This window comes from Rhineura floridana, chromosome 1, assembly GCF_030035675.1.
Source record: "Rhineura floridana isolate rRhiFlo1 chromosome 1, rRhiFlo1.hap2, whole genome shotgun sequence".
Classification (NCBI taxonomy): domain Eukaryota; kingdom Metazoa; phylum Chordata; class Lepidosauria; order Squamata; family Rhineuridae; genus Rhineura; species Rhineura floridana.
This window is the reverse complement of record NC_084480.1, coordinates 140829095-140842586: the sequence shown is the minus strand read 5'-3', so window position 1 is coordinate 140842586 and position 13492 is coordinate 140829095. Positions and strand designations below refer to the sequence as shown.

General features: G+C 41.0%; 1 protein-coding gene across 3 annotated transcripts in view; it reads left to right on the top strand.

Annotated features, from left to right (window-relative positions):
* Nucleotides 1-3116: 3116 nt before the first annotated feature.
* The window catches only part of LOC133388040 (S-adenosylmethionine synthase-like), a 40429-nt gene continuing 30053 nt past the window's right edge, over nt 3117-13492 (top strand). For 2 of the 3 annotated variants that reach the window (XM_061634140.1, XM_061634119.1), the window contains exons 1-3: nt 3117-3289; nt 7057-7134; nt 9926-10048. In XM_061634140.1, coding sequence (XP_061490124.1) covers nt 3196-3289; nt 7057-7134; nt 9926-10048 — 295 coding nt within the window. In that variant the 5' untranslated portion in view covers nt 3117-3195. Of the gene's footprint in view, nt 3290-4870; nt 5064-7056; nt 7135-9925; nt 10049-13492 lie in introns of those variants that run through there. The other variant, XM_061634129.1, reaches the window with a different exon arrangement.

The following is a 13492-nucleotide window of genomic DNA, read 5'->3' as shown; positions in this document are numbered from 1 at the left end:
CACCCCCACTTCTTTTAGCAAGTATTTGGTATGAGGTGGTGAGGTGTCCAGCTTTTGGTTTCGGATGGCTGTTGGGCAAGATACCCTTTGTCCTTACTGTTGTCACCAAGGCAAAAATTCATTTATCTCCCGATTTATCCATTAGGCACAGTAAGCACAGTGCCTAGGGCCCAGGATACTTTTAGGGGCCCACAAAAACGTTTTAATTTCAAAATCAGAAGGGAAAAAACGAACTTTTAGGGTCGAAGAAAATCTTTTAAATTTTTTCTCACATCAGAAAAAAATGAATTTTTTAGGGCCCACGAAAATTATTAAATTTTGCCTAAAACAGAAAAAAAATAAAATGTTGAAGTATTTAAAGTTATATAAAAATATTTTTAATATTGATATTATTATGGAGGAAGGGGTCCATGAAGGCAAAAGTCATAATGCAGCCCTGCCTCTGCTGTGTGAAGTGCAGGAAGGACCACAGGCTCTAGGGGACCTGACAAACCCAGATATTTTCTTAAATTATCATAAAAGATCATTTCATCGTATGTGGCACTTACACATTATTATTATTTAGATTTATCAGTCACTTGTTACCCGAAGGTCTCCAAGCAACTGATAATAAAAATGAAAACAAAAATAGCATACTGTTATAAGTCTGGGGGGGAGGTTGGAATGGATGATCCCTGTGGGTCCCCTTTCCAGCCTCTGATTTGGAGACTTGCGCCTGGGTGGAAAGAAACTCGCTCTGCTGGTCAGATGAGTCTCTCCTTTGTTAAACAAATAGAGTGGCCAGGTAGGAGGATGGGATTATCAGTTGCCCAGCAACTGGTGAATGGGCCAGGAAGACCCTTTTGTCATTGAAACTCTCCAGGAGAGCATCCCCCCCCCCGGAACCCAGGAGAGGCTTGTAGTTTTTGTAGTTTTAGTTGTGTCTGAAAAATGCTTGGAGACTGGAGGCAGGCAGAGAGGCTGGCTCTCTGCATCATGGCTATAGGATGCCTTCTGTAACACAGATGGAAAAGCTGGATATTGGACTGCTGATGCCTTGAACCCCCTCCATCTTAAGCTCAGGTTGGAATGTGTGTAAATAAATAAACCATATTTCATAAAGACACCACAGTCTCCGCTGACCTTCTTTCCAAAGGAAACCAAACCCTGGATGAGCGCAGGGACCCCTGAAATTTCACCGCTCGGAGATTGGGGAGGCATGCAACATTACTATAAAAACAAAACAAGAAAACCACAACACCCCCATACAGCCACAGGAAGTTTTAGCAGCATACTAATAACAGACCACATCATCTCAATCTATCAGATGATTAGGGGAAAAGATAAATCTTTACCTGGTACCGAAAAGATGACAAGGAAGGTACCAGGTGGACCTCACTGGGGAGAGTATTCCATAGATGAGAAGCCACAACTGAAAAGGCCCTTAATAATTGCAGTTTGTTTGTTTTTCCCCTGAAGAAGTGCACCATGTTTGAAGCTCGCCCAGTGCTATGAATCAGAGAGGCCCATAGTGGGAATTTCACAGAGGCTAAGACATGTAGTGATATCATCACACATGTCTTATGTCAGGGTTTCCCAAACTTTGGTCTGTGGACCACCAGTGGTCCACAAGTTTCATTCAGGTGGTCTATGGTGTGTCTGTAAAAAAATAATTTAAAATCATACAGCATCTCATACAGCACCTTCCAGCTGCTACAACAGACAGAAATATCACTAAGTGGTCTGCCAAGACTCTGAAATGTTCATGTGGTCTGTGGGGAGAAAAAGGTTTGGGAACTGCTATCTTATGTCATCTGACTTTCTGCTACTTTGTTGAGAGCGTCCTGCTACTTCATACATGGAGAATCCTGATCTCAGTAGTAGGCTTTCGTATGCTAATAAATGTTCTATCTCTTTCTTTGACTACCATAGTTGTTTATGTTTAAGAGCAGAGTGGTAATGTATAGGCTCTCCTGCTGGTGTGCATTTTTGTTTATTTCTCAAATGAACTTGGTGGATCTTTCCATAAAGTGGGTTACCATGCATAAACACTGCTGTTAGCAGAGCAGAGTGAGTTGGTAGATGGATTTGCTTTGCTTTCTGTTTATCCTCTCCCATCCACAAATTAAATTGGAAGGGGGGAATGTATTTTGCATAAGGGCTCACAACAAAGTATGGCTGCCACTGTCACTTTGGACCTGAACTGTACATGCATCCAGATGGAAAACACAAGGCAACTGGAAGATGCTACCCTATTGCCTCACTCTCGTCATCGCTTGTATGCTCAGAGAAGACCAAGGCAGTGGCAGCAAGAAAGAGGAGCAGCAGCACTAGGGAACTCTAGGAGTTGGTGGTATGCCCTCTGCTGGGTTGCAGGCAGGTACTCAACAACTCCTGTCCCTGGTGCTGGTTCTGTCTGTAGTCCATGAGGGCCTGTTCATCACATTTATTTATTTAGATTATTTATTTCAAACATTTACATGCCACTTATTAAATGCAAAGAACCACCCAAAGCTGTTCACAGTAACATTAAAGCCAAACATACACACTAATAATGATTCAAATAGCAAAACCCAGCATGGCCAGAACTTCTATAAAAGCCAGATATAACCACCAGCTAAAGCAAACTAAGACCAGCTGAATAAAAAAGTCTTCACCTGGCACTAAAAAGATAACAGTCGGTGCCAGGCAAACCTTGCTAGATAGCATGTTCCAAAGGCAGGAGGGCACCAGAAGGCACTCCCTAGGCTTGCTGCCTTCATGCAAGTCATTTCTAAAGGTTGCAATCCTGCACAAAGTTATTTGAGATAAAGTGTTACTGAATTAAGCGAGACTTACTTCTGAGTAAACATGCAGATGATTGTGCTTACTGGCTTCAAAATGTATTCCACTGCATAATATAGTCCATAAATGTATTATGCTACTCACTCAATTCACACCTTAATGAGAGGCATTTCTATGAAAAGGGTGGACTAGTGTGCTCAGTGGTTAATGTGTGGTTAGAGCTATTCAGTTCTTGTGCCCATGTTAGCACACACAACATATTTTCCTTATCTTATTTTCTATTTACTTACTGAAAAAGCATTCCTACTTTAGTTTTTCAGAGTACTCAAAACAGTTTACCCATAAATTAAAGCAACATCTAAAATTGCCTGGTGGTAAATTAAAATGGCTAGTAAAATAACGACTACGCATACTAAAAAGAAATTCAATTGAATGCATGTTGGAAAAATGTGGCAACCTTTAAGCAGGGTGAATAAAGAAGAATGCTGCCTCACGTCAATAGACAGAATATTCTACAGTCTAAAAGGTAAAGGCCTTATTCCTAGCCTTATTCCCATTTTGATCGGATGCAGCAAAGGTATACAAGCAGGGCCTGGTTTCCTGATTGTAACTAGCACATGGGCTGATATAGTGAGAGGCGAGCCTGAAGGTGTGGGGGTCCCAGGCCATTAAACACATTTCCTTGAGAGGAGGGGGGGTCTTTTGCTAGGGATAAACCAAGCGTTTTGCCCTGAAATGTGCCTAAATAGCGTGTGTACAACCCAAGAAATGCAGGTCCAAATCAGACTAAAGCAAAGCTTTTTTTTTATTGAAAGGAAAGAGAAGAATAGTGATACAAAATTGCAGGATATGTGGCAGTATTAATCAATAGTATCCTAACCCATTTATAACTTTAAATTAAAGAGGTACAAGGTCCCTTCTGCTATAAGGAATGGCAGGTAGCAGAGATTACCTATGCTAAAGGCCCAGGGAGGAGGCAGTGGGATACAGCTGAAGTGATGTGAAGGAGCTCTGACCAAAAAAGCAGGAAGGAATCTCTTTGCCTAAAGGTTTGCACCAAGGCAGAGATTCCCTTCCCAGTCTGTGGCCTACAGTCCAGTGCTGTGTTCCTTGAGAGCTTAGTTGTACGTGTTGGGGCTCAAATCTTGGGGCTCAAAACTTGCTCTTAAATACACTTTCCCTCTTACAAATCAGTGTGACAAGGAGGGGTCTGGGTATGAGGTGATCTGATCTTGTGTATATATATATATTTGCTGATACTCAGAAAAACTAGTTCTGCTTTCTAACGCTGTCTTTGAACATTGGGATTGTTCTGCTGGACATGAGGGAAATCGGCCAAGAAATGAGATAACATTTAATTCAGGGTCAGCACTTTCTTCTGGAAGTGCCAAAAGATGTTCCTTGCTGCTTGTCTTCATTTCACAGTACTTAGGGAGGCACAATACCTCAGAAAACAGGTAGGGTGGGGTGGGAAATGTCATCCAGAATACTCCAGGGTCTTGCCACCCCTTTGACTCCACACGGACCAACATTTTATTTTTAGTCTTAAGACTAAAAATAATTTTTTATTTATAAAAGGCCTAAAGTGCACCTTCATTGAAAACATGGCTTACATGACAGTGCACATAAAAATCAAATATCAATACAATATTAAAAACAAAAGCTCTAATGACAGCAACTATATAAATAATATGTGTATCTAAAACAAACTTCAGAATGCTCAGGGAAGAAAAATAATATAATTATAAAAGAAAAATCCCCTTGGCTCAGCTCTACATCCTAGGCTGACATTGTATAAAAACATGGGAACCTACTGGTCACTTTTCTTCTGTTAATGGGGGACATACCAGGGTATTTCAAAAAGGCATAGTGAGCTATGGCAGCATGGTGTAGTAATGTTATTTGGAAGATGTGGCAATGTATTTTATGGGGACTGGAAAATTATAGCCAAGGGTGTATATAAAAATATAGCAGGTGATACTGACTTCGGAGAATGGCAGTGATTGGACTGGAGCCAGATGGGCAAAGATCACAGAGGATTTGTTATATGTAAAGCTTGTTAAAAGCCATTATAACCCTTTGGACTTTGACTAATAAATTATTAGAAACAGTTAAGACAGCAGTTTAGGTACATAGTCATAGTTCCCTTTCCTTCCATGGGAAACCAGCCCCTGCAGATTTCATCTTAAGTTATTCTCTTTCTGGAAATAACTTTTTGTCAGGTAACATGTCATGCAACATTACAATGAAAGACAAGAGATTTCTGTTTACATCTGAGTCTGTTGCCGAAGGACATTCAGGTGAGCAAATGCAGGTTTCCTCTCAGCCAGCTAGATGAGTGTAAAATGTAACTTTTTAATAGCCTCTCTGAGGCCTCCAATTTCCAAAGGAATGGAAAAGAATCAGCTTCCAGCCATGAAGATTTTCAGGTTTTGCTCCATCCTCACTCGGTGGCTTTGACTATTCTCAGTATTGCGGGTCAGTGCTTGTTATGCTTGCTCAGTGATGGATACATTCTTGTTTGGAACTCTTTGGAAGCATTCTTTTGGATTAGCTACAAGGAAGCCTGCAAAGTGGATGGGGGAAATGGATGCATAATGTTCTAATGGTCAACTCAGGACACTAGTGAATGCCTGAACTTCTCAGGAACATAGGAAGCTGCCTTATACTGAGTCAGATCATCGGCTCATCTAGCTCAGTGTTGTCTAAACTAACTGGTAGAAGCTCCTCACAGTTTCAGACAGGTATTTTCCAGCTGCACCTGGAAATGCCTCAGATTAAACCTGAGACTCTCCATGCAAAGCAGGTGCTCTACAGCCCTTCTCAAACTTCAGCATGATGATTTCTTTATATAACTGCTTCCTTGCAGTCTTCTCCAAATGTTTGATGTACTTATGGAGGAGGATAGAATTGTGACTGCACCTGCGAGCACGCCTCTTCAGCTCAACACACCCAGTGTCCATGCATAGACAAGGTCTGCACAGATAGCCAATCCCACCTCTCAAAGGGCAAACTACAGCACATGTTATGTTGGCTATGTAAAGGTGCTCTACATAGCTCTCTTTTAAGTGTGTATGCAATGTGCATTGGAAAAATCTGTTGCTGAAGTGAATGGAAGGGTTTTCAATTAATGCAAATTGCAGGTGTTAGGGGCCCAATCTGGATGAAACCACAGTGCGGGTAAAGGGTTAAAGCTCCTGTAGGGTCCCATTCTGGACGAGACCCCAGTGCTGGCAATTCTAGTTGGAGAGGGGACAAAACAACCTTCATTTAAAGGAACAGCTGCATAGCCAATGTAATGTTTAGTATGGCACTAATGAGAGATTGAGCTATGACTCAGGGAGTCTGCCATTTGTTCGACTCTCACCTCTGCTGTGAACTCACTCAGCCTTTTAGGCAAGCCCTCACTCCCAGCCTCAAACCACTACCCTTTAGCTGCAAAATGGGGATAATAATGTTTCCTTTACCTAAGGCAGTTGTGAAGATTATAAGAAAATCACACTTTGAAGCACTTTGAACACTCAGGAGTGCTGTACAAATGCTAGGCATTATTATTAAATGTCTGCATAGGACTAGTCTCATTCAGGCATGCTTTCTTAAGTTTACCTCCCTCAAATTGCTGCTGGCTTTGACAAGGCAAGTTGGAATATGTCTATGGTTTAATTATTAAAAAAAGCTATCTGGGCCACAGTAAGGCCTTCTATGGCATGTGAATAGTTGATAATAGTCACAACCCTTTTATCATCTATCCATATAACATTTTGTATGCTTTGTTAGCTTCAAGTGTCTCCACTGGAAGGGGAACACATGTTACAAGTTTTACCATAGATAAAAAATAAAATGTGGAAGATGGTTTGGCTCTACTTAATTTTTTTAGGATGATGCCGTCAGAGATGAACAGGTGTATATGATGAAAAGTCCTGTCTGTATAAGTGAAGTGGAAAATGCTTGCTTATATGATCTCATGTCTGTCTGTTTTGGTTAGTTTGTGAACTATGTTATATTGTGATGTTCATTCCATGTGATATTCTGTAGTGTGCACTATATGTAGTAAACAAAATCAATAAAAATAAACATGAGAAAGGATGGTTCTAAATCAGAACAAGAAAGCAAAGCTCATTTGAAATGTTAATGAAAATCGTACTGTGGCTTACCTTCAAGGAGAGTTGAGTTCATCGTGGAATGCAGCCTAGACAGACTCTGTTTTACTTATGGTGTGGCTAGGGTTGTTCTTATACAGCTGAGAACTCCAAGAATTATGGAAAATCTTGCTTGCTCTTTTTTGCCCCCTAGATAAAATGTGTGACCAGATCAGTGATGCTGTTCTTGATGCTCATATTAATGTTGATCCAGATGCTAAGGTCGCTTGTGGTAAGTCTTATCTATGGCTTGGCAGAGCAAAAGCAGAAGGGCAAATTACAGAGGGTTCATGTGTTTCATTAGGTCTTTGTAGATGGATTGTCTTTAGTATGCAGTAAAAGTGTTAGTAGTTGTAGGTGTTAGTAGTTGTAGGAGAAATTGCCTTTTTATAACAATAAGCTTTGCCGGGGAAAACACAGTCTGCCCTTCCCCTCCTCAGCTAATGCATCCCTTGCAGTTTGAAACATTTGGCGTACTAAGTATTACTTGAATGTGTTGGCCAGTTCCTGTGTCATTACTGGTGACACAACTCCCCTATGCACTATTTTGAACCCCACAACATTTATTTTTCTGAATGTTTTAGAAGGGGAGCAGCAGAAATGCTCACATTCATCTTTTCAACATTTGGGCAGGGCAAGGGAGAAACTGCATATGGAGAACCACAGTAAGGCTCCCTACTTTTGAACAGCAAGCTACCCTCTGTGTGTGTGTGTGTGTGTGTGTGTGTGTGTAAAAACCTTCATTCTGAACCTAGGCTATACAACACAATCCTCTCCAGAACTGAAGTGCACATCTACCTAGTTTAATTATAAAGAGGAAGGAAAAAACAACAGAGGTGCCCCCCCCCGCATCATAACTGTAACTCAGGCTGCTGCAAGGAAAATAATGAAACATTTCAAGCCCAGTGGCTTCTAAATTATGGACAGAGATCCCACAGTGGACCATAGGTCCTTAAGGCTAAGATCTCCATGCTACTAGAAGGTAGGTGTTGGAGACAGTACACCAGAAAGGGCTAATGCTGCAACTTCTCTACCAATTATTCAACTTCAACTAGAGCTGCACAGCACAATTCTATACATGTCTACTTAAAAATAAAAAGTCGCACTGATTTCAGGGGGGCTTACTCCCACAAGAGTGGGGTTAGGATTGCAGCCTAAATTGATTAATGATTAAACCAAGCTGGCAAGAGTAATAATAACAGCAAAATCTGTATTCTTCAGACTAGAGTGCCCAAAGCAATACAAGGTCTTCACTTGCAGGTGGGCATTATGGAGGAGAATGTTCCATAAAGGAAAAAGTTCTGCTCTGAATGGATCCTGCCTAACTTCAGAGGAGGTGGCAAATGTAACGCCAATCAAAAAGGGATCCAGAGGGGATCCCGGAAATTACAGGCCAGTTAGCTTAACTTCTGTCCCTGGAAAACTGGTAGAAAGTATTATTAAAGCTAGATTAACTAAGCACATAGAAGAACAAGCCTTGCTGAAGCAGAGCCAGCATGGCTTCTGCAAGGGAAAGTCCTGTCTCAGTAACCTATTAGAATTCTTTGAGAGTGTCAACAAGCATATAGATAGAGGTGATCCAGTGGACATAGTCTTTAGACTTTCAAAAAGCGTTTGACAAGGTACCTCACCAAAGACTTCTGAGGAAGCTTAGCAGTCATGGAATAAGAGGAGAGGTCCTCTTGTGGATGAGAAATTGGTTAAGAAGCAGAAAGCAGAGAGTAGGAATAAACGGACAGTTCTCCTAATGGAGGGCTGTAGAAAGTGGAGTCCCTCAAGGATCGGTATTGGGACCTGTACTTTTCAACTTGTTCATTAATGACCTAGAATTAGGAGTGAGCAGTGAAGTGGCCAAGTTTGCTGACGACACTAAATTGTTCAGGGTTGTTAAAACAAAAAGGGATTGCGAAGAGCTCCAAAAAGACCTCTCCAAACTGAGTGAATGGGTGGAAAAATGGCAAATGCAATTCAATATAAACAAGTGTAAAATTATGCATATTGGAGCAAAAAATCTTAATTTCACATATACACTCATGGGGTCTGAACTGGCGGTGACCGACCAGGAGAGAGACCTCGGGGTTGTGGTGGACAGCATGATGAAAATGTCGACCCAGTGTGCGGCAGCTGTGAAAAAGGCAAATTCCATGCTAGCAATAATTAGGAAAGGTATTGAAAATAAAACAGCCGATATCATAATGCCGTTGTATAAATCTATGGTGCGACTGCATTTGGAATACTGTGTACAGTTCTGGTCGCCTCATCTCAGAAAGGATATTATAGAGTTGGAAAAGGTTCAGAAGAGGGCAACCAGAATGATCAAGGGGATGGAGCGACTCCCTTACGAGGAAAGGTTGCAGCATTTGGGGCTTTTTAGTTTAGAGAAAAGGCGGGTCAGAGGAGACATGATAGAAGTGTATAAAATTATGCATGGCATTGAGAAAGTGGATAGAGAAAAGTTCTTCTCCCTCTCTCATAATACTAGAACTCGTGGACATTCAAAGAAGCTGAATGTTGGAAGATTCAGGACAGACAAAAGGAAGTACTTCTTTACTCAGCGCATAGTTAAACTATGGAATTTGCTCCCACAAGATGCAGTAATGGCCACCAGCTTGGATGGCTTTAAAAGAAGATTAGACAAATTCATGGAGGACAGGGCTATCAATGGCTACTAGCCATGATGGCTGTGCTCTGCCACCCTAGTCAGAGGCAGCATGCTTCTGAAAACCAGTTGCCGGAAGCCTCAGGAGGGGAGAGTGTTCTTGCACTCGGGTCCTGCTTGCGGGCTTCCCCCAGGCACCTGGTTGGCCACTGTGAGAACAGGATGCTGGACTAGATGGGCCACTGGCCTGATCCAGCAGGCTCTTCTTATGTTCTTATGTTCTTCTTATGAGGTACCCAAGGAAGGGCATAACTAGATGACCTAAAGATACAAGGGGGCACATGTGTGCCTTCTATGGTTGGGGAAAACACACATTTTCTGTATAGCACTATACAACCAACTTTATTGAACAATGTTTTTGCAGAATGTGTGGCCAAAACTGGGATGATCTTGTTGTGTGGTGAAATTACCTCCAAAGCTGTCATAGATTACCAGCAAGTAGTGAGAGACACCATCAAGAAGATTGGTTATGATGACTCTTCCAAAGGTGGGTTCAGTGGTACTGCCAATGTTACTTGAATAAGCTTATGGAGATGGGGAAAGTATGAATTCTGTCCAAGAGGAAAAATCTAGGTGCTCTTCCAAACATCTGCATGACTTCCTCTGATGTTATTTTACCTAGAATGCATTAGCAAGGTTCAATAAACGCTGTAAGTGATATGCTCTGAATTGTGAACTCTGGGGTAGATCTATTGTGATGTGAAGAAGATCTTCTAGGATTCTTTGGAACAGACATATATTAGCCTCTTCCTAAAACTTTTTTTTTTAAGCATTGGGGGAGTAATGTGAAAATAGTGGATACAATCTAGAGGAGGGTACACAGCCCTAGCTTAAGAAGGCAGTAAAAATTACTGTCTTGTTTAGCAGAACTCTCAGAGATAACTGACGTCTGTTGAGATGTTTATGCTTTCTGATGTTTTAATTATATTACGTGCTGTTGCAATTTTTTTATTGTTGTTGTTGGCTGCATAAGAGTCCTGCATTTTGACTAAAAATAAAGGATGCTTCCTGACTAGCTATTCACTGAGCGTTCATCTTGATTTGTTTGCAGGGATATTAGATGACACTGGGTATTTAATAAGTGTTCATCCTGATTGCATCAAAGCTAATTGTTATCCCACACTTTCCAGTTCATTTTCCTGTTGCTTTCCTTATTGAAAAAAGTCCAATCTTTGGGGAAGTGGGCTTGTTGTGCAGGACATTTCAATTAACCTTAATTAAGCAACCAGAATTTGCCAGAATATGATTGAATCACACCTAAAAGTAGCAACAATCTGGAAGTCCTCAAAGATATACATTTAATCTCCTTTGAAATTAGAGTTGGTTTCACAAACAGTTGCATCATAAAAGTTTCCCTAGACTGTAACATTTTAAACAACTTCCCATCCCTAAACCACCTTGAATGTAAAAAGTAGCCTGTCAAAGAGAAAGGGTTCTAGCCTACCTTTCTCCGGCATTTAGTTTCCTATTTGTAGTGTGCACAAGATTCTGTCACATGTAATCTGAAGTGGCATAGTCCAGGATCAGTTTTATTTCTTGATCTATTGACCACAGTTAAGCATTTCAGGTTGCAGTTCTATATCCACTCTTTTGTGGGTGTAAGCCCCATTGAATTTAACAGCACTTACTTCTGAGGAGATGATGGGGAATTTTGTAGTTCATTGGACTGGGGGTCCTTGAGTGAAATTGAAGAACACAGGTTTACAGCAAAAAATGTAGGCCTTTATTGGATGACAAGCATATGCTTGGTCAGTCTCCCTCATAGTGAGTGGAGAACTGCAACCTGGCACTGGTTGCCTGGGTTTTTTATACATTTCAGGACAAAGACTTTAGCATCTACCAATCAGGAGTTAACACATCAGCATGACACAGTATGACATACGCATTACAGCATTGCAAAAGGCATTGCACAGGTATTGCACTTTCTGCCTCATGTTCTAGTGAATTTGGCAATGTTCAGTACTTCACATAAAAACACATTTTCGACATGAGCTGCGTACTCCAGCTAATGAGCTAAGCAATTTAGCTAAGCATTTTAGCTACTGCAATTCTTTCTACGTCTTAGAGATACCGAGATGTTCAGCACAGTGTTCTATGTTATATTATCTATTAGAGTTGAAGCTGTGCCAAACATACCAGCACTGAAAGAAAAAGACAGCTCTAAAGAGAAAAGGATTCTGGCGGGCTACTAAACTTATACCCCCTTCAGGATGCACACCTTAACATGGTGAGGGGGTTTGAGAGTGTTCAAGAAGCTGAGAGCAATGCCATCAGGAGTCTAGCCCAAGAGACTAGACTCCTAGCAGGGGCACCCATGGAGGAATGGTCAAAGCTGAGACACCAGACTAAGATGCATCCAAACTCAGAGGAAGGCAATGGTAAACCACCTCTGAATACCTCTTACCACAAAAACCCTATGAACAGAGTATCCAAAATGCAACACGAGATAGTGCTGGAAGATGAGACCCTCAGGTCAGAAGGCACTCACCGAGCTACTGGGGAAGAACAAAGGACAAGTACGAGTAGCGCTGTGACTAATGACACAGCTGGGTCAAAGCTGAAAGGAAACCCAGAGGCTGATGTGCACAGATGCAAAAGGAGAGTCGGGAGTTGTACGACGCACACAATAGGAACATGGAACGTGAGAAGCATGAACCAGGGAAAGTTAGAAATTATCAAGCAAGAAATGGAGCGTATCAACATTACAATACTTGGCACGAGTGAATTAAAATGGACAGGAATGGGACATTTTCAATCAGGCAACTACAAAATATTTTACGCAGGAAATGAGAAATCTAGAAGAAGCGGGGTTGCTTTAATAGTGAGAAGTGATGTAGCAAAAGCAGTTAGGAGCTACAACGCAAGGTCTGAGCGAGTGATATCAATGAGATTAAATGGGAAACCTATTAACATAACCATCATCCAAGTCTATGCTCCAACGTCAAACGCAGAAGAAGAATTGGAGAGATTTTATGCAGAAGTACAGGAGGAAATTGATCACACACCAAAACAAGATATGATGATAATCATGGGGGACTGGAATGCAAAAGTAGGGAACAGAGAAGAACTAGGAATTGTGGGGAAATGGAGCTTAGGAGACAGAAATGAAGCAGGAGAAAGACTTATTGAATTCTGTGAAGCCAATGATTTGTTTCTTGCCAACACATTTTTTGAGCAACTGAAAAGACTGTACATGTGGACATCACCAGATGGTCAGTATAGGAATCAAATTGATTATATAATTGGAAACAGAAGATGAAGTTCCATACTTTCTGCAAAAACAAGACCAGGAGCAGACTGCGGTACAGATCATAAACTGATTGTATTGAAAATCACAGTAAAGCTAAAGAACAACAACAAAGCAATCATAATGCCAAAATACAATTTTAATAACATCCCAGAAGAATATAAAGATCAAATAAGGAACAGATTTGAGGCTTTAAACTTAGTTGACAGAGAACCAGAAGAACTATGGACTGAAGTCAGGGACATTATCAGGGAAGAATGCAAAAAGACGATACCTCTAGTTAAAAAGAGAGAAAGACCTTAATGGATAACTGAAGAAACTCTTAAAATGGTTAAAGAGAGAAGGAAAGCAAAAGCAAAGGAGACAGAAACATGGCCAGAACTCTAAATGCAACTATACAACGACTAGTACGTAGGGACAAAGAAAACTATTACAATAGTTATTGTATAGAAATAGAAAAGGACAACAAAATGGGAAGAACAAGAGCCCTATTCCAGAAGATTAGAGAAATGAAAGGGAAATTTAAACCAAGAGTATGGATGTTGAATAATCGACAAGGAAACACACTGACTGACCGAGATGAAATAAAAGGAAGATGGAAGCAATACACTGAAGAACTCTATAAAAGAGATGCAAGGATGACAGATTCATTCACAGAGGAACCATATGATGAAGAACCAGAAA